This window comes from Simochromis diagramma, unplaced genomic scaffold, assembly GCF_900408965.1.
Source record: "Simochromis diagramma unplaced genomic scaffold, fSimDia1.1 OVJJ01000321.1, whole genome shotgun sequence".
Lineage (NCBI taxonomy): Eukaryota > Metazoa > Chordata > Actinopteri > Cichliformes > Cichlidae > Simochromis > Simochromis diagramma.
Window position 1 is genome coordinate 2,769,423 of NW_024386772.1, and position 19,579 is coordinate 2,789,001.

The 19,579-nt window shown below is 41.4% G+C and overlaps 1 protein-coding gene across 3 annotated transcripts; it reads right to left on the bottom strand.

The window, feature by feature from the left end:
- Positions 1 to 1,786: 1,786 nt before the first annotated feature.
- On the bottom strand, positions 1,787 to 19,318 carry elac2 (elaC ribonuclease Z 2). 3 transcript variants are annotated; one of them, XM_040042425.1, is made up of 25 exons: positions 19,182 to 19,318; positions 18,784 to 18,995; positions 16,243 to 16,293; positions 16,079 to 16,149; positions 14,793 to 14,857; positions 14,632 to 14,689; positions 14,493 to 14,561; positions 14,283 to 14,387; positions 13,899 to 13,954; positions 13,745 to 13,803; positions 13,398 to 13,470; positions 13,205 to 13,317; positions 12,139 to 12,237; positions 11,918 to 12,056; positions 11,602 to 11,687; positions 11,170 to 11,291; positions 9,892 to 9,988; positions 8,122 to 8,260; positions 7,998 to 8,036; positions 7,658 to 7,767; positions 5,643 to 5,742; positions 5,434 to 5,554; positions 4,886 to 4,964; positions 4,408 to 4,552; positions 1,787 to 2,224 (listed from the first exon to the last, which is right to left on the bottom strand). In XM_040042425.1, the coding sequence occupies exons 2-25, from the start codon at positions 18,981 to 18,983 to the stop codon at positions 1,982 to 1,984; spliced, it is 2,439 nt and encodes an 812-aa protein (XP_039898359.1). In that variant the 5' UTR covers positions 18,984 to 18,995; positions 19,182 to 19,318; the 3' UTR covers positions 1,787 to 1,981. The 3 variants fall into 3 exon arrangements, with proteins under 3 accessions (XP_039898359.1, XP_039898350.1, XP_039898342.1); XM_040042416.1 differs by having other exon boundaries at positions 19,092 to 19,314; XM_040042408.1 differs by having other exon boundaries at positions 18,784 to 19,314.
- Between the last annotated feature and the right edge of the window lie 261 nt (positions 19,319 to 19,579).

Consider the following 19,579-nt stretch of genomic DNA (forward strand, 5'->3'; position numbering starts at 1 on the left):
ATTCATTTGTGGTGGTCCACTGCTGGTCAAGTGATGATTAGGTCCATCAATCCACCATTTTGACTCTGCTATGCTTATGTCAAAACCCAATTATGCCCCCTTTCTGCTTATCACGCGTGCCTCCTCTGATAGAAGCGGCCTCAGTGGTGGCAAAGGCCTCTAAATGGACTCAGAAGGCTCAGGAGCAATGCATCTTCATCTCACTGCTTCACACTCCAGAAAATAGGCTAATCGCAGACCCACCGCTCAAGTCACTAATCTCCGAAAACTCACAATTACTTCATGGTTCTGGCAACTGTCTAATGAAAGAGGAGGGGATCCTTTTAGGAAGTTCATCTGTTCTAACTGTTGCCTTGAATTTAGAGCAGAATCACAAGTGATGGAAATGTTGACAATTTTAACCTAGACACAAAGGTAAAACTGTCATACAAGAAAAAGGGTTGCGGGAGAACAAGGCAGTGGTAAATGTCTTCTCGGAGGGCAAGTTCGCTGTAATTGAAAGGTCAGAGCTCTGAAACCAAAGTTCATTCATGCCTGCAGACTGTATGCGCCTCGTGTCATACGTCAAATCAAAAGGCAACTTTTAAAAAAGCCAAACTACAGTTTCATAGTGAGCCAGCACCTTTAGTGTAGTTTCTAACAATGCACCCGACCCTTCTGGTGTCTCAGTACTTTTCCTCATTTTCCTCTGCTGTGAGCAGAGGAGATTCCTGCAGCCGCCCCTCCCTCCAGTGGCAAAAGATAATAGCCCATCTCTTCATGAGGCTTATTACCATGATTTTTCCTTTAGGCCACAGTAACAGGTACCTCGAAGCTCTGATGGCTCACTGAAGCCCCCATGTGGACCTGTGTGGAAATATTCAACATACCCCTCGTAAAGTATCCTGGTATCTTATTAATTTTCAAACATCATCTGACGCTGAAAGAATGGATTTCTTTGTTAAAGCCTTTCTAATCATTTCTATTTATTTCTATTACATTGTACTGTTCATTGATCCCCAGCTTCTCCAATCAGCCTTTTGAAGTGTTCTTGGGCAAGACACCGAACATCTGCACCTTTTGGCATTTCAGTGTGTGATAAATAACAGGAGTAAAAGTGCAGTATGACTGTGGCTTGTTCATAAATCAAATTATTCAGTAAAAGACCAGAAAAAAAAAGCTGCTGCAAGATGTGAAAACATTAGAAAAATGAACTTCTTCTGGTGAATTCCTTAAAGCCACAGATCACATAAAGGATGGAAACTGCTACAGTGACAGCGTCCACTGCATTTTGGAGGGTTAGCATATATGGCTGTCACCATAGTTACTTTGACCATATGCTACCATAAGTAGCACAGCACATCAGATGTGATCCAGAGACACTGATAAGCTCCAGGTGCCCACGTCAGCACACCTGTTTATCAACATGGCCACACCCCTCCCTACAGAATCCAGCTGGATGAGTTGTTATGAAGGGGAAACGCTCCACAGAGACTGAGCCTGTTACTGCAGCAGCATGTAAATACAATGTTAAACATGGGCATCCACGGGGATTGACTCTCTTTTGGTATCAGCTTCCATTTTGACATTAAAGTAACTATAATGTATGCAAATTACACTTTAGCTTCATTTTTCAGCTCTGGATGTTGCCACAAAATAGCTTCAGCTGAACAGACTATATAGATTTGTTGCTATTTTTATGCGACTGTAACTAAATTTAAACTATTTTTATTCTAAAAGTTTAGAAAGTCTGGATTTAGACGTCAAGTGAAATGGCACCCAGCAGGAAACAGATTACAAATCACTGTTGAAGGACACATGGCGAGCTTTGCTTTATTCCGTTTAACACAGATCTGCACAGTTAATGCAACAAGCGCATTTTCTTTAATCAGACCACACAAGTCAAATAAAAATCTCCAGCTCATTTAAATAAAATAACTCAAGATGGATTCATCTAGTCTTTCTTTTTTTTCAAAACTCATGTTTAAATGAAAGAGAGGAATCAGCTGGTTTTCAGCCTCTTCGTTTCTACGTGTGCTGCCGTTTCCTCCTGGTCTCTTTTAGCACCTCTGCCGACGTCCGGCGCTCCCGTCTTATGCTCGCTGGTCACTTCAGAGCTGCTTCCTCTTGGATATCTCATCTCCCTCCTCTCCCTCCTCTCCTCCATCTCGCCGAGCTCCTCGGCAAACAGGGTTTTCAGTGCAGGAATGAGTTTGGGGATGATTTTGGAGTCATCAAAACGAATCTGTGAGTAGACGAAATAAAGGAAATTGCCACAATATTTAAATGAAAGCATTCAGAACCATTCCATTTAGACTTTTTTTTTTTTAACCATTTAGCTCTTTTTATCCTTATTTATACTCTTTACAGTAAATGTTTTATATACAGTATAATTTCCTTGTTATTCTTGTATAAATGTTTGTTGTTGGTAGTTTATATGTTACAAAAAATGGAAAATCTTGTCTTGGAAGTTGCAGCAATCCCCATCCAACTACTAGCATTTCTGCTAACATTTAGATTAAGAAACAGCTGAAAAACTGTTTCTAAATGTGCCTTTAACTGGAGATATTTCATCAAACTTAAATACTAATTTGCCATTTCTCGTGCTTTGGTTTAGTCTTACTGGTAATGTATGCTGTCTTACAATCACTAATGAGCAAGGCTGAGGAGCCAGAAGTTTATCACGTCAGTCATACATAGGGAGAAAGTACTCAGCCTCCACTAAGGTCCAGGTTTAGTCCCAGCTTCCTGTTTTTACATACATGTTTTATTAATACTGTGCTCCCTCGTTAATTGCGGGAGTTATGTTCTAAAAATAACCCGCAAAGTAGTCAGCTTTATTTTTTACAATTATTACAGATGCTTTAAGGCTGTAAAACCTCTCACTACACACTTTTCTCAGACAGGCGTGAACATTTTCACACTTAAAGTTTGTTTTTTTAGGATTTTTTTGATCTATAAATAAGCGCCGGTTTTATCATAAAGCCCGCGGCATTTCCACACATAACCAGAGTCACGTAATCTTTTTGGGCCTTGAATCCTGGGGCTTTGGCTTCGTCCTGAATTATAAAGGTGCGAGAGGGCGTTTGTTTCCAAAATAAGCCTGTCTCAGCCATACTGAAAACTTGTTCAGGCTTATATCTCCCTTCCTTGATGATCGCTTTAAATTTGTTGTTCACCTATGCCTCTGCTCTAGAGGTATCCACAGAGGCGGTGCATGCAGTCAAACACTTCTAAGTCCAAAGCACTTCTGAAATTTGTCAAACCAGCCCTTGCTGGCATTAAAAGCACTCGTCGATGGCCTGGACTCCGCAGCATCCTGCTCCTCGCTGTCAGCTCAAGTTTCATAAAGCTTTTTAGCTTTGATGCGGATGATGTTGGTATCCAGCGTAATGTTCTTTTTTTATGTAAATGTGACAAGCTGAACGCATTCTGTACTGTACAGGAGACATGACATGGAGGAGACTGATTGACATGCTCTACAGCCAATTAGGATGCAGAACACAATGCGCTGTTAAAAAAGAAAAAAGAAAAACAAAAGCATGCAAAATTGTGCACAAAAAAATCTGCAAAACTGGGAGCCCGCGAAAGGTGAACCGCGTTATAGTGAGGGACCACCGTACTGAATAAAGAGATTAATCCTGTCCGGACACAATGTTGTTCTTTAATTTTCTTATTTAGACGGACGGGCAAAAAAATCAGATGAAGCAAAAAAAACAAGATGTTGATACTTTTGAAAGTATCTAAAGATATTAAAGTTACATATTAAAGTCACCATCAACTTTAAAGTGGAGTTGAAGGAGATGCCAAGCAGATGATATAGTAGGTAAAGTTAATTAGCAAAGAAAATCAGTCCAAAATGACTGCCAATCTCTGCCAAGCTTGAAAATTCCTTCAACATCAAGGCAGGGCTCATCATAGAGGAAAGCCGAGGAACTAAGCTTCACTGAAATGTAGAGATGTCCTTAAAACCTTAAAAAAAATGTTATTTCTAAAAGTATTAATATACTATTGTCTGAAGTTCTTGCTGTTGTTGTATATAAATGTGCAAAACCTTCTCTAGGAACGCATAAATGGACCCTGCTGCTGAAGCTGTGGATGAATTGGAGAAAAGATGGTTCATTTCTGAAAGCAGAGCCGAGAAATTTCAACTGAAGCTCGGCTGAAATGAAACGAGTCGAACTTTCCAAGTTTAACTCCACGGGGACCCCTGTCTGCAACACTATAGTATTAAAACTTTCAGGATTGCGTGATCATTAAGAGAGCCTCCACCTGCACACGTCTGTGGACCATGTTTCACGCAGTGTCCCCGTGATGCCTTCAAGTGCAACAGGATATCTGGAAACCAGCTGTCAAATCCAGTGAGACATTATTTGTCAAAGAAGTCAGACACAGCTGCTCTTACAGCCAGGTCTCACTGAGACTTACTCTCATGTGGTCGAAGGATATTCCCACCCTGTCGTTGAAGTCTTCGCTGAAGAGAGGGATCTTAGCGTAGCGCTGGCTGAAGTGGTTGAGCATGATGAAGTCGGCGTTCATCTTCATGCCGATACCGATGGCCTGGGAGGTTGTACTGTGAGAAAAGATCAGTCATAAAGTCACAGATTTACGTCGCTCTCCGATGGGAACGTTGTTTTCTAAAGACATAAAAACGCGCTTTTGTGAAGACAGACGCTCACAGTGGCGCCGTAAAAAAGGAACAAAAATCAATGTCAATATGTGCGGAGAATGAAGAGATTTAACAATGCACTCAGAACATAACGGCTGCCTCAATCAGCGAGTGAAGAGAACTCTTTGCTAGCTGACACGGAGCTCCACCTGCTCGTTTTTCCTCCTCCAACATTTCCTTCGTTTCCATTAAATCACCTTAAAGTACCTGCAGAGCCACACAGTTTGTTTCACTCACCTATGCCTTTTCTCTACAGCTTCCTCCTCTAGCTCATCCTCCAGCGTGGCCTCGTGGATTAGTAAGGTCGCATTTTTTCCTGGGTTAAAAAAAGAAAGAATGAGATTGAGAAGCCCAAATCAGAGGGAAGCACTTAGAGCTTCTTCCCGTCCCACAGGAAATCAATCAGGTGGTCAGCGTGATCAAGAATCCGCATGCCCCGTTTGTCCGGTGAGCTGAGCCATCTATAATGAACAGACTTGGGAAACACTGGCTGTCTCTGGGAGGCTTTGCTTTGGACAGAATCCAGTCAAGCAATTTAAGAAGAGTCAATGAAGAGAAATCCCAGAGGAACCATTAGAAGAGGCTGCCAGCTACAAGAGTGATTGAGAGCATTAAGAAATATCGGATAAATTATTCAAAACAACCCGTGTAGTCGAGCTAGAGTCAAGATGACCTTATATGAATCACTGTAATATCGAAAGCGGACGCTCAATTTGCTATTATGTGCTTCTGCCTAGATACACTTGGGTGACGTATGGACTTTAATCAGTCTGAGTAGGACTAACCGATGTGTACGAATGCGTCGCAGGGCATGGTGTCTCCAGAAAAGGCCAGCTTCCAGCCTGCCTGGTGAGTGAAGCTGCAGGCAAAGGCATTCTTGCAGTGACGCACTAAACATGTGTGGAACTGTGAGACACACAGGAATAAAACGATGAGTCACTTTAAAAAGGCTTCAATAAATAAACAAACACGTGACGTTCAAACGGCTGCTGACCCGCTGCAGGTTGTTCTTCTTCAGCATCGCTTGGATGAATGACTTCGTCCTCTGTTTGGGAACCTCGACGGTGTCACACAGAAATTTATTGGGGATGAGGCTGAAAAACAAATCAGACATCCTTCAGAGAAACGACGCACTGAAACTGACCGTTTCACCTTTAAGCACAGACAAGTGCGTGCATGATTAGTGTGAAGGGTGTCTTCACTAAATACAGAAACTGATATCACAAGGACCTGGTGCAGGAAATTAACAGAGAGACGACTTACATTAGACCACTGGAATTACCTTAATGTAACATAAAGCCAAAGTGCAGTTCCTGTTTCGGCCACTTGAGACTGCCTCCAAAAGCAAGCCAATCCCCATAGACTCCCATGTGAAAGGCCAACATTTAGTTGGTCATGTTTGCAGTCTGCAAATGTGTTTTTGCTTCTATGGACGAGTTTCTCCCTTCATAGCAAATCTACAAGAATTCATTTGGATTCCTGAGCCGACTGATCGCTCCCAACACAGGCAGCTCTACACCTCCCCGACATGTTTTTAACTGTTGGTGCCTTTAGGAATTATATGATAAAAAAAAAACAACAACAAACAAACAAACAAACCAAAACAGGCTTGTAGGTTTTTCTGAAGTCTGATCTAACTGCCAAGGATCTCTTACCCAAATATGTAAATAACTACACGATGACAGCCAAAACACAGCTGATGACGATTCGAAACCAGTGAGCACAGTGTCTATGCTCATCTGTTATCCTGTTCATGGTTTCAGTCAATGCAACTTAAAGGCTGAAAGACCTCCTGCTGCTATAGTTCTAGTAATTTAGTTTACCGAGTTACTCCATAAGCATTTCTCAAAACTCGTATTTTCTATGTCATATATTTCTATAAAGTAAAAAAAAACAACACACTTGTAAATTTAACTGTACAAGTGGATTCTTCAATTACAGACCTGCCCTCTTTCAATTTTTAAACTCAAATAAAACAGAAATTCTCATCACTGGTTCAGGGAAGCTCCAGGTATTCAGTCTTCCCTGAGCCCTTTATCCATTCATGACATCACCTGTTAGAACCGTTAGTTTAGTCTGACCTTTGAGAAACATTTAAAGACGGTCAGACAGTCCTTTGTTCTTTATTCTGTGTTTCTTATAATACTGGTTTTGATATGTGCAGCACAAATAAACATCATTATTATTGTTAATGATATGTTGTTAAGTATTTAATAGTAGTCTAAGACAGTGTTTCCCAACCACTGTGCCACGGCACATAGGTTGGGAGCAGAGCAGTTACATTCTCTTCCACTAGAGGGCAGTACGACTACCTGCTCTAATTAAATGGGTTGCCAAGTGCCAGTAAAACAGAAGAAAACGAAGAAGAAATGACATAATAGTCAAGCTGCGAGTGAGACAACGCAGCGCGTAACAGCAATAGATACATATTTGAAAATAAAAGTATCCAGTCTGACCTGGTCCTGGAGAAAACTGACCCAGATGAAGGCCCGAGCATGAGTAGTGGTCAGAAGAAAGCAAAAGAAGTATACTGCGGAACAATATACCGCTATACCTGGTGCGCAGGGAAAAATGATCCATATGCTTTTTGTGACATTTGTGTTTGTTGGTGTGACGTGTGATCTTTTCTGATGTGAAACATGTGCCGTGGCTCCAAAAGGTTGGGAAACACTAGTCTATGAAACAAACACTTTTCAACCAATCAGAAGAAACAAAATTAAAACCCCCGAAAGCTGCTGATAACATGACGACAACTGTGTTTGTCAAAAATACACCAAACAGACTTCTTTCTTTGCCCAGTACACAAAAATAATGTAGTGCAAGTGGTATAATATACATAAATGCAATTGTGCTTTGGTTTTACTATTAATTTCACATTATTATAAATGCAAAGACACAATGAAACTGTTCAGTAACAGCAAAAACAGTTCAGCTTAACTAATCCAGTACTCATAAAGCATGGAGGTGGAGTGTGCCCTAATGAGTTAAGATGTTTTTGTGTCCACATACTTGATGTGACTGAGAATCTCCTCGCAGTAGTTGTGGTACTGGTTGAGCCAGGTCATGATCTGAACCGGAGCAACCAGGAAAATCGGGCTAAATGGCTTTCCCAAAGTTGCCTGGAGGTATAGATGTGACACAAACCCCTGAATGTCATTATTTGGGATCCTTACGCAAAACTAGGAGGTAGTATAAATGGTAAATGGCCTGTATTTGTATAGCACTTTACACATCCAGTCATCCATCCATTCACACAGTATATATCAGAGGTTTCTATTTTTAACCAACCTTTCATGTCTTGAGTTTTCACTTCAATCCAGAAAAAAGAAACATTATTTCAAATACTCACCAGCGCCCTTTCTCTCTGGTACAGCAGCTTCACCAGCCCCTGCAACAAAAAGATCACAACCGAGTGTAAGTCGAGCAGTCTAACTTTGTTTTTACAAGTTAAAACCTGATGCACGGCTGCTTACTGTGTGATGGTCAGCATGCAGGTGTGAGATGAAGACCGTGGCGATCTTGGACAAAGCGTCATCGACGTCGTCCCCGTAGTGTCTGCAGAGCTGACCAAAGGTTCCCTCTCCACAGTCCAGCAGCAAAGACTGACTCGGGCTTCGTGCGAGTACAAACAAACATGTGAAACATGCTCAGACAAACACTAAACTGCAAACAGTGGGTGAGTACAGCCTTCTCAGCACACACGCATCATTATTCATTACAGGACGCCTTTGTAGGTTTTACAAATTTACACTAAGAAATCATTTTAATCAGTTTTTAAGCCTCTTAAAATTGACTAGAGACAGTGAAGCACTGTTTAAACACTACTGAGGATACATGGGGAATACATCAGGTGTATACAACGATGAAAACACCTGCCAGGATGCAGCAGCAGATTCCTGCAGCTGAATGAGATACTGTCTAAAACTGATTTTTTAAAAATGGAACATTTGAACCTAATTTACATCACAGATAAGACTTTGTCATTCTTATTTGGACCAAACACAGTGGTAACTCAGTGCACTGAAAAATGATGCAATAACAACATGGCTTTAAGATTTAGGTTTTAAATATATTTAATTTAGGCCATTATTCAGGTCTATTCCCTTCATGACCACCAGGGGAAGCAAATAACATTGATTATCTGGCAACTTTCAGGAGAGGGATGTTCTTTACGGTGGTGTGCTGGAAGAAGAAGATACATATGGAGAAAAGCCACTTTGTAAGCTGTTTTAGAGCATCTTGTAGTTTATGTGCTAATCCTTTCATGTTCTCCGTCACCTCCACCTTTCCACCCACTCAAAAATCGCTTAATTCCCCACTTTGGACATCAAACATCTTTGATCTCTGTGGGAATACCTCCCACCTCTCTGTGTTTAAATACCACCACACATACTGTAAGATGCAATGACCTTTCCTAAGCTAAACACAAAAGAATAATAAAATACTGAGAGATCATCTGAAGTCAGATGTAATGTCTTGAGTTTGGATGGTGGAGGAGGATGCACAGATGGCTGTCTATGAATCTAAATGTCAGAATAGCAGTGAGCTTTAATGAAAGGATCAGAGTGATGACTACAGAATGACTTCGACAGGGTGGGAAAAGTGGAATTGATTAAAAAGAGAAGACCAGAAGTCACCCAAACTCCCCAGGAAAGCAGTGAGACGTGAGAACAAAGAACTGAGGCAACAGCTTCAATTTAAAATTCAGCCCTTTTGTTATCTACGGCAGCATACTATTGCCAATATGAAACAAAAAGAAACTTGTGCAATATCTAGTCTAGGTTTAGGTCATACACTGCATTAGGTGCTTGGAGACACAGTGAATAATATCCTCTGTACTGCAGATAAAAGCTTCAGTCTGTGGAAACAATGAGACGCTCTCAGACGGCCGGGCTGTTCGTTGACAACAGATATTTGATTGCACAAGTCAGACTCACTTTTCACTGAGAGCCAAAAGTTTTAAATGTGTTTGAGTCATTTTAGCAGTTCCTCTGTAACACGGAGTCAAACATGAACATAAATTAAGGATCTCACAGGATTAAGAGACCATCGAAGCTTCTCTTTGGCTTCCTGTTTTGACCGACCAAAATAAAAGCAACATATGCAATCTCATTAAAATGTTGGTTCTTGATAAAAAGATGATTTTCCTCTTTCTTACGTAATAATCTTGAAATTCTAAATCAACTTTTATTTCAATGTTGACACCAGCGGTGAGCTACACTGCCTGTCCTGAGAGACGTTACCTGATATTAACTAAAGTGCCGCTGACATTCCTGATCTTCATCGGAAGAGCTGACCCAGTTCCCAAGAAAACCACCTCTGGGTATTTTCCTCCTTGACCTGCAACAAAAACAACACAACCATACATGCACGATGAGTGAGGTCGACAAACAAAAACAGATTACCAATGCAACTGAGAGAAAGAAGCACACCGGGGGAATACTTCAGGATCTAAAAAAGGGTGTTGGATGATCAGACGGTGCTTTTAAGTAAATGAGACAGCTATGGCATCAGAAGCTTGCCTATCACTGGCTAATTCAATATTTGGATGACAGGTATCAGTATGCACATATAAATAATACAGATTCTGGTTTATTTAAAGGTAACTTGTGGGGTGCCACAGGGTTCACTTCTTGGACCACTATTGTTTACATTACATAAGTCGATGGAGTGCATTTATCCAAAGCAGTGTTTGGATACTCTGGAAAGTAAACTACTGACTGGTTTGAGTCTAACAAATGATCTCCTCACCTTGGAAAAACTAAATGTATTAAAATCGGAAAACCGCTCATTAAATAACCAAAGAAAAAGTTACGTTAAAACTGCCATAATCCTTCAAGCAAAATGTTTTCCAGTTAGTGTTAATAACAAATTAACCTGGAAATTAAATATAAAGTATCAAACAAAAGGCCTAAACTGCAACATTGTTTTAATTTGAAGACTTCTTATGCCAAAAATCACTAAGCCTTTTATATTATTGACTTGCTGCTCCACGTATGACTGTATAGAGCTGTGAGGAAACACAAGCCAAACATCAACTCGATCTTTTTACTCCCAAAACATAAAACTAAATATGAGTGATAACAAAGAAAACCTACTGAGAGTCAACAAATCCATAATTTATTGGATTAAACTCACTGAAATCCAAACATAATATTTATGAGCTGTTTAAAATGAGGAATAATAAAAACAAATTTAATTAAAACTTGTTTTTAAATTACAGCATAGAAATAACATGATTACTCGGGATTGTGCTAAATGTATAGTGTGATGATGGTCTCGACACAGAGTTCATCCATATCCATCTGAAGCTAAAATTGCAGTCGATTTAATTTTCCTTACATTCTGACTGTTGTATTACATAAGCTGTAGCTTCAAGCTACACTCTTTCAGTTGTTCATATAATTTCTTGTGATATTAATGAACTTAATACAGATAAAGACAAAAATAGGGCACTGTAGATAGACCATGCTTGAGTGAATCCAACACTTTTTGGGCGGGTGCTAGTTTCCATAACTGACCGGAAAGCTCTGCAGAGCCAGCGGAGCAAATCTTCCTGCACTTGTCCACTTCTGCCAGAAAGTTTGGGACCTCAGAAGCTTCTTTCACAAACTCCTCAGAGTTGCAGGAGGGGATGGCATCTCTAACAAATGAGACAAGAGTGAAAAAGACACACACCACTGCCTGCAAAAACACTGCTGGGGAAAAAGCAGTGGGTTTTTTTCCCTCCCCCTACATCTGACCTTGATGCGCCTCTGCAGTACTTGACAGAAACAATGTAGGAAAAAAATAAAAATAAAACCCTGACACTTGTAAGATGAGGTTAAAAAAAGACGAGAGAAGAAAGCAGTTGAGAGGGGCTGGTCCAGCGCAGATCGTTTTCTATGACAAGCCGGCGCTCGGAGCTGCAAAGTAACGATGGCTAAATTGGAGGGATTGAAGGACAAACTAACCTTTGCCACTCCATTACAGGTCTGAGCTGGAACTTGAGCAGACACTCCGCTCTGACGTTCGGGACGTGTAAGGCCGCCTGAGGCTCCTACAGGAAACCAAAAAATAAGAGTTTTTTGATGTTTTCTTACATGCAGTTTGGGAGCTGCGCTTCTCACTCTCAGTGTATAAAACAATGTGCTTTTACAGCACAGTACAAGTAGAGTTTAAATGCATGCAGGGATTAGTCTATTGTAAAAGGTGTAAGGTCAAACTTCCCCGTTTGAAAGGGAACGTTGCAGCGAAGACCAAAATGTTTCATCTGTCCATCAGCCTTGCCTTTGTTTTGTAAGCTTTCAGTTGTGGGAAGATTTCCGGGTGGATCATGTTGAGCTGGGCCTGAATCTTGTGACTTCTGATGTTGTGGATCGCGCACGCGTGTTCATTAAGGATCAGGTGTTCTGTCGTAGATGGAAACCTGCAGAAACACAAACCACTGAGTGCTCGGTGGACAAAATGCTGTGGCAAAACGTTTTCAGACAGAGAGAGAAACTGCAAACCTCTCCATCCACTTCTTGTATTGGTCTGTTTTCAAAACAGACTCTGGAGTCATGTGGACCACCAACGCAGCAGGGTCCTCCGTCCCACCTGTCTGGTATCTGGAGGGGGTGACAACCTCAACTTTAGACACTTCTAGAGAATATTTATAAGAACCACACTTCCTGTCACAGCACAGAAAGAAGCACTGGGTCAAACTTACACACAATAACTGGTTATCGTTGTCAAGTTAAACACCACACAGGCACTAAATGCACGAAGGCTACAGTAGAACCGTTTCATCACGTGTGGCAGTGTTGCTTCGCTAAACTATTTTCATCTAAGTGCGTCATGTGCACATATCAGGTCTTCCAGAGCAAGAAAACTGCAAATTGTGACTCTTTGACTCTACGTAGCCTGATGTGGGGGAATTAGTTTCTACCAGGATACAGTTTCCTTTAATTCAAAAAAAGAAAAGTTTCAAGGTCCTACAAGCTCTCATGTTATCAGGTTTTTTGTAGAACTGAGTTAATCTGAACAGGACACTTTTATGACATCATGATAACTAAGAGGGGAAAAAAAAGACACATATCAAAACTTTATGACCTATTTAAAAGTTTATAACATGAGATAAACGAACAAGACAACAACCTGCAAACTGAAATCTCAGTTTTATGAGTTTGTACCATAGCTCACACTAATACACTGTGACTCATTAATGCATCTCCTGTCAAGTTAAATCTTTATGATAAATATACATCAGATATATGAACTGAAGGAACTTCTCCAATGCTAATTCTGCTTGGTCTGTATCCAGGAAAACACCATTATGTTGCAAATGAATGAAGATAAATCAGCACATTAATAAATTAATAAAAAAAAAATCATAAATCAACTTGTTTTGCACTGGAAAAGACAAATAGTTAAACTATCCACTAGAAAGAAAAACCGCAAACACCTAAATGTTAAAACCCAAAACATTTTTGATCACTTTCATCATTTGTTTTGTCTGAGAACAGCATGATTTTATTAAAATAATAATTAAAATAGCGCTGGAAAAACAAATGTGACTGGCAGCTAAACTATTACCTTCCCAGCTGCTGATTGGTGCAAAGAGCTCCAAGAAATTCTTCAGACGGACACTCGACCATAATAAAGACTGGTCCTGGATCAGTAGGAGTGCAGACCTGCTCGGGTCGGATCTGAAAACCAGCAGCGACAGAAATGTGAGCAAGTCCAGCTTAGAGCTGCAGCCTGAACGAAAAGAAAACAGAGTCTTCACCTCTTTTCCTTCATGCACGATACTTTTCCCGTCTTTCAGAGCTGCAATGATGGGACCAATAGCAGCTGTGCCCCTTAAAGGAGGAAAGATCAGGAAACAGTTCAAATCAGACTGAAAATGAAGCAAAACTAAAACTAATATTTTGCATCTTTTTTTTTTTACTGCAAAGCTTTTTATAGACAAGAATTGTTTCATGTAAAGTATAATTTGTGCACACCAGTGTCTGCCAAATCCTCAGCCAACTGAGTACAAAGCTTTTAAACATTAGGAAAAACAAAAAGTCCACATTGATAAGACAACTGGACCTCATGTTAACTTGGAAAGAACATAACAGTGATTCCACTTACACGGGCAGCCCGAGCTCTTTGGCTTGAGCAACTAAGAAGTTGCCCTTCTTTGGGTGAAGCTGTAAAAGTGTCAGACAGGTAAAAAGCAAACTGTCAGATACAATAAGCTTCAATTTGCACGTCACAGGATGGACGTATTTTCACAGCGTCCTACCTTGCAGGCAAAGGCAACCACCAGAGAGGAATCTCGCGCTGCTGTTCGCCTTTCACCTAAAATTTGAAGCGATTGTTGCACTCAGTTTGTTCATTTTATTACCAAAGACACGCAGCCACAGTCGGCCTATTACACGTTTATTCACACCTCAGTCCTGACAGAAGACGGCATGAAGCCTAAAGCTTAAGATCCCACATTGTAGCTACGCTTAAAATTATTTCCAAATCTGATGACGCCGATTTATTTTAAATGATTATTAATAATTTTTAAATTTGATTTTGTTTTTGTGCTGGCTTTGTTTTATTTGAATGCTCCAACCTCAGGTGGTCAAATGAATCTTATCTGTATGATACTGCATGTCTAGTCTAGCCTGCTCTGACTCACCTGGATCGTCTGCACTGCTAACGTCGGCTTTCTGTGGAGTCGCCTGAGTGGGGCTGTTCCTGCCCGACCTGTGGGAGCAATTTCTGTCATTGTCCCTCGACTTTGCTGCAGAGATGACGGCATAAAAAAAATAAAAAAAAGATTAGATGACAAACAAACTCCTTCCTGAGGCTAAGGAATAAAAAAATAATAATCAGGAAACAAACCCACCGAATATCGGCACCTGATAAACCGTCATGGTGTCATCGGAGTACGTCTCCTCAGTGTACGGTCGGACCGCTGGGACGACACAGTGAATATCACACAGACGTAACACAAGAATAATGCATTTGTCTCAAGTTCAACATACACAGCTTGATGTCCTCCAGTGGTCCAGAGAAAGACTTGATGGCATTCAGATAATTCTCCTGTGATTAGAAAAAAAAAAAGGAAGAGAGCAGATGTAAAGTGAATCCTTTCACATTAAAAGCTCCTCAAGGCGTGTTTGCACTGTTTGATCCAGCTTCTCACCAGCTGTGGAGGTCCAGAGAGAGCACACTCAGGGACGCCGGTGTCCTTCAAGGTTAATATCATCCCTGCAACGAGACACAGATGAATATTATTACAGAACAAAGAGATATAAGAATATTTAATATACTGAAATTAACCAAAATCAAATAGCTATTCTGTGTAATGGCTCTACTTATACAGAATATAGACATAAATCATCTAAGGGTGCACGAATATTATTTTCATATAAAACTGAAAATAACAAGTTAAAAAAAAATAAAAAATTGACCTGTACATTCAGAAATTATTTCAAATTTTGTGCAATTAACAATCAAAGTAAAGCAGGTCACGTTTAAAGGGTCATATTCTGCTCTTTTCTATGTTTTATTCTTGAACTGTGCATATATAATTCCAACCACCGTAATAAATCTCGGCTACAAGAGCTGTAGATTATTCCAGGTCTTCGTGTGGGAGTCGGTCGATTTTCAAAGCCTTCACTTCTGCAACCAGCGTGGGTTTAAGGCAAATGATTAAGACGCAACCAGTGGAAACAAAAGGAGGTCTCTTCATGTTTAAAGGGATTAAGGGTTCATCCCTTTCTCCAGGTGACAAAAGCATGAACCTGCTGTGCTGGAGGTTTCTTCCTGTTAAAAGGGAGTTTTTCCTTCCCACTGTCACCAAAGTGCTTGCATGAGGTTGTATGATTGTTGGGTTTTTCTCTGCATGTATTACTGCAGGGTCTGCCTTACAATATAAAGTGCCTTGAGGCGAGTATGGTGCTGTATACAATGAATTGAATCCCACAGTTGCCAAGTACTTGCCCATAAAGGGCCGTGACATTGTTGCAGTTCCTAAAGTTTTCATCTTAACATATAAAACACCTTGAGACGACTGTTCTTGTGAGCTGTTGCTGCATAAATCAAACTGAGCTGCAACAGCACGAAGCACAAAATTCTGCAGGTTGAGGTGAGAGGCAGACCTCCGCCTGGGTTGGATTGTTATTTCAGTGTATTTGGCTCCATCCACAGTTATGAAACTGTCCTCAGCTTCAACCGGCATTTTCATGAATGCATATATTTTACAAAATATGTCACTAATCAAGTTGTGCTTTTAGAACCTCCCTGTTGTAAATAATGCAGAAAGACACAAACTGATGAATACTGGTGATGAAAACATTTTATTTCCATTAATGCTGAATATTACTGTCATGTATGAACTATGTGACTTCAGCTCTGTAATATATACCTGGTGTTAGTGTGGAGCACCAGTGTGATGACAGGGATTAACATGAACCTGTGTTCACTGACCTGACAAGCCTCCCACGTTCTCCCAGCTCAGTCTGGTCAGGAAGATGTTGTCCAAGCGAGCAGCTTTCAGCCTGCCACAGGAAAACATGACGATCATGTTCATGCTGTTTTTAAACCACCAGACAGACTGGAATCTTAACGCTGCTGTGGCATCACCAGCTTACTTGTGTTCCTGCATGAGCCTCTGCGTTCCTTCACCACAGTTGAACAGGTACCTGCAGCAGAGAGAGGTTTGTTTTGCATTGGTGTATTTCAGAAAGTGTTGGGCGAGCTGCGATCAGAACCTCTGAATTACACCAGGCGATTGGTCTCAGGATTTTAAGGGAAAAAGATTATTATCATGATCATTCCTGTTGCTGCATTATGCTCCACAGATTGTGTCAAAGTTCCTATTTTTTCGTTTTATGCCAAACTGTCCAAAAGCATCTTATTATCATGTTGAGAAGCCTTTTCTTCGCCTACTCAGGCGATAACACCTCCAAGCTGCGTAAAACTAGGTGTGTGTGCTGCTGAGGACCTGAGTAAGTGCAGTCAAAGGTTTAAAGTTAGTTTTTGCTATCAGAGGTTACCATAAAGTAACTACAGCCTGCTCCACATACACTCACACTGGGACACTTACTAATATCAATGCATTTCCAGCTTTGTCAAATCAAAACAGTCCCAAACCGTTACCCATACCTGCACCTAACTTTAAACCTCAAACAGGTCTTTGAAAGGGAGTGAAAAGTTCTAAAATATCATCACTGAGCCAGATACTGTATGAGAAATTACAGGAGCTGCGTGAGAAACCAGGGATGCCTCATGCTGATTGGCTAAAGACTTGGCTAACCCTCATCAAGGAGGACACTGTGGAGAAACATCTTTCTGCCTCCAGTAATAACCACAACAGACATGTTTAGCCTCAAAACCAGTCAGCAAAATGTGTCCGGAGGTCACCGAACAAAGGGAGCGCCCCACTCCCCCTGCCAAAGGCAGGTTTAATGTTCTATGTTCATCTTTTATCCAGTCTATGAGAAGGTCAGTGATTGACTTTGTGGTTCTAGCGTCTGATCTGAGGCTGTTTTGGACACTTGGATGCTGGATGAGATCTCAAAGAAGTCTGTCAGGCAGATCTGGAAACCCAAATGAGTACTGAGGAGGCACCTGACCACACGGTCTTTTTTAAGGTTATTTAATAGAAAAACAGAATATAGCACTCATAAATCACCAACGGCCAGTTTGCGGCCATCATCAACTACAGGTAGACGACACCTGCCTGCTATGGTGACGCCTCCCCTCCCTCCTGCTCAGAATGACGTGTTGGTGAGGAAATCATCTCGACCTTGGCTGACGTGAGAAAAACCCCTTGCAGAGTTAACCCACGGAAAGCTGCTAGTCCAGATAACATTCCTGGGAGAGTACTCAGAGAATGTGCAGAGCACCGTAGATCTTGCCCTCACCCACCTGGATGATAAAGACACATATGTACAACACCTGATTGGAAAACTGAGCCTACAGGGCCTGAAAACCTCCCTCTGCAAATGGATCCTGGACTTTCTGACGGAGAGACCTCAGACAGTTCGGATCGGTAAAAGCATCTCCAACACCACCGCACTGAGCACTGGAGGGCTGTGCGCTCAGCCCACTACTGTTCACGCTGCTGACTCACGACTGTGCAGCAATGCACAATTCGAACCACATCATCAAGTTTGCAGATGACATGACTGTGGTGGGTCTCATCAGCAAGAACGACGAATCAGCATTCAGAGAGGAGGTGCAACAGCTAATGGACTGGTGTAGAGTCAACAGCCTGTCTCTGAACGTGGACAAAACAAAAGAGATGATTGATGACTTCAGGAGAGCACAGAGAGATCGCTGTCCACTTAACACTGATGGATCATCTGTGGAGGTCGTCATTGTTGCACTTTTCTATCGCACTATTTTGTGTCTTATCGTTCTGTTCTGTCTGGTGTTGCACTGTTTGTTTGGGGGGGTTGTTGCACACTTGCACTTTTGTGCAAACCCCTGTGTTGATTGTCTGTTATATGTAGCACCACGGTCTTGGAGGAACGGCGTCTCATTTCACTGTGTACTGTACCACTGCACATGGTTAGAATGACAGTAAAGCCACTTGACTTGATAAAGATACACTGATTAGTGTGTATTCATGTCTTCCAACAAACTGATGCAATCTCATAAACTTACAATTAATCCATTAAATACAAATGGTCTGTGGGAGCCATGTCTGACCTCACAAATGCACTTCTGAAAGACTGGTCAGAAATTCCTATAAACACTCCCAAACCTGTGGAAAGCTTTCCCAGAAGAATTGAAGCTGCTACCGCTGCAAATGTTGGGCTGACATTAGCTTAAACCCTAAGGATTAAGAATGGGATGACACTCAAGTTCGTTTAGGTGCGAAGGCGAGTAAAATTTGAAGGATGTCTCATTTTGTTAAACACCTGTCTCGACTCCTCTCCTGAGGAGAACTAAGATCTGAGGTGAGGACTCGAGGACCCACAACCTGTGAAATACCAGAAGTGAAAAGTGTAGCTTTCTCTGCATCACTGCAGTAAAGTGGAGCCCAGGATCGCTTTGACCTGCTGTTAATGCCTGCTATTTTTGCAAGTGTGTTTACAGTGGGGTACATTAAAAAGTCAAGTTTTTTCTAACATACAACAGCACAAAAAATGTGCTCCAAAGTGCCTTCAGACGGTTTGAAGTACCTGTTGAACTCGGAGAATACGTAAACTGACGCAGCATTATCTCTGCTTCCAGCTCCGACCACCTGCAGGTACACAGTGGACGGTCCGTGAACGTCTCCTCGCTTGCTGCGGTTCTCTTTGGTTTTCACTCTGCGCAGCGGCTCCTTCTGCTTGGCTTTCTTCGGTAAATTGTTTTTGTTGTTAGTGGTAGTGGAGGCCATGGTCCGAAAAAGCTGAAAAACAGACCGATGGAGAGAAGAATCACAGCGGACAGGAGCAGGGAGAGTCCTGCCGTTCACAAACAGCGACGTGAAGTGCCAGAGCCTCACATGGAGCCTGTTCATGCTAATCGTCTCCCGCAGTCATTCAAACCACAGCGTACCGATTAATCACATGTAAACGCGCTGAGTTAGTCTTACTTAAACATTACTGTCTTCTTTCTGATCGATTAATTGCCCCACAGACGGTCTCCGCTCATTCCACAAGGGCTACCAAGTTGGTTGACACCGTATATGACACATGTGACAACTTTTTTCCGGCATCTAGTGATGACGTTGTCCGTTCTTTATGCCGATTGGTTTCCGAGATTGTTTGGCAGAGATGTGGACCAATCAGAGCGGGGTTTTCAGAGACAGAGGCGGGAACAGAGCCTCTTCTTGAAGATGTGCTTAACGTAAACAAAGTACTTCAAAATAAAACGCCTAAACGTTAAATTACACGTGGTTAGCTCTTTAAAAACCGAAAATTATATATATTATATATAAAAAAAAAAGAAAAACAGAATCACTAAATTTAGTGCATGTAAGCAATTTTTAGA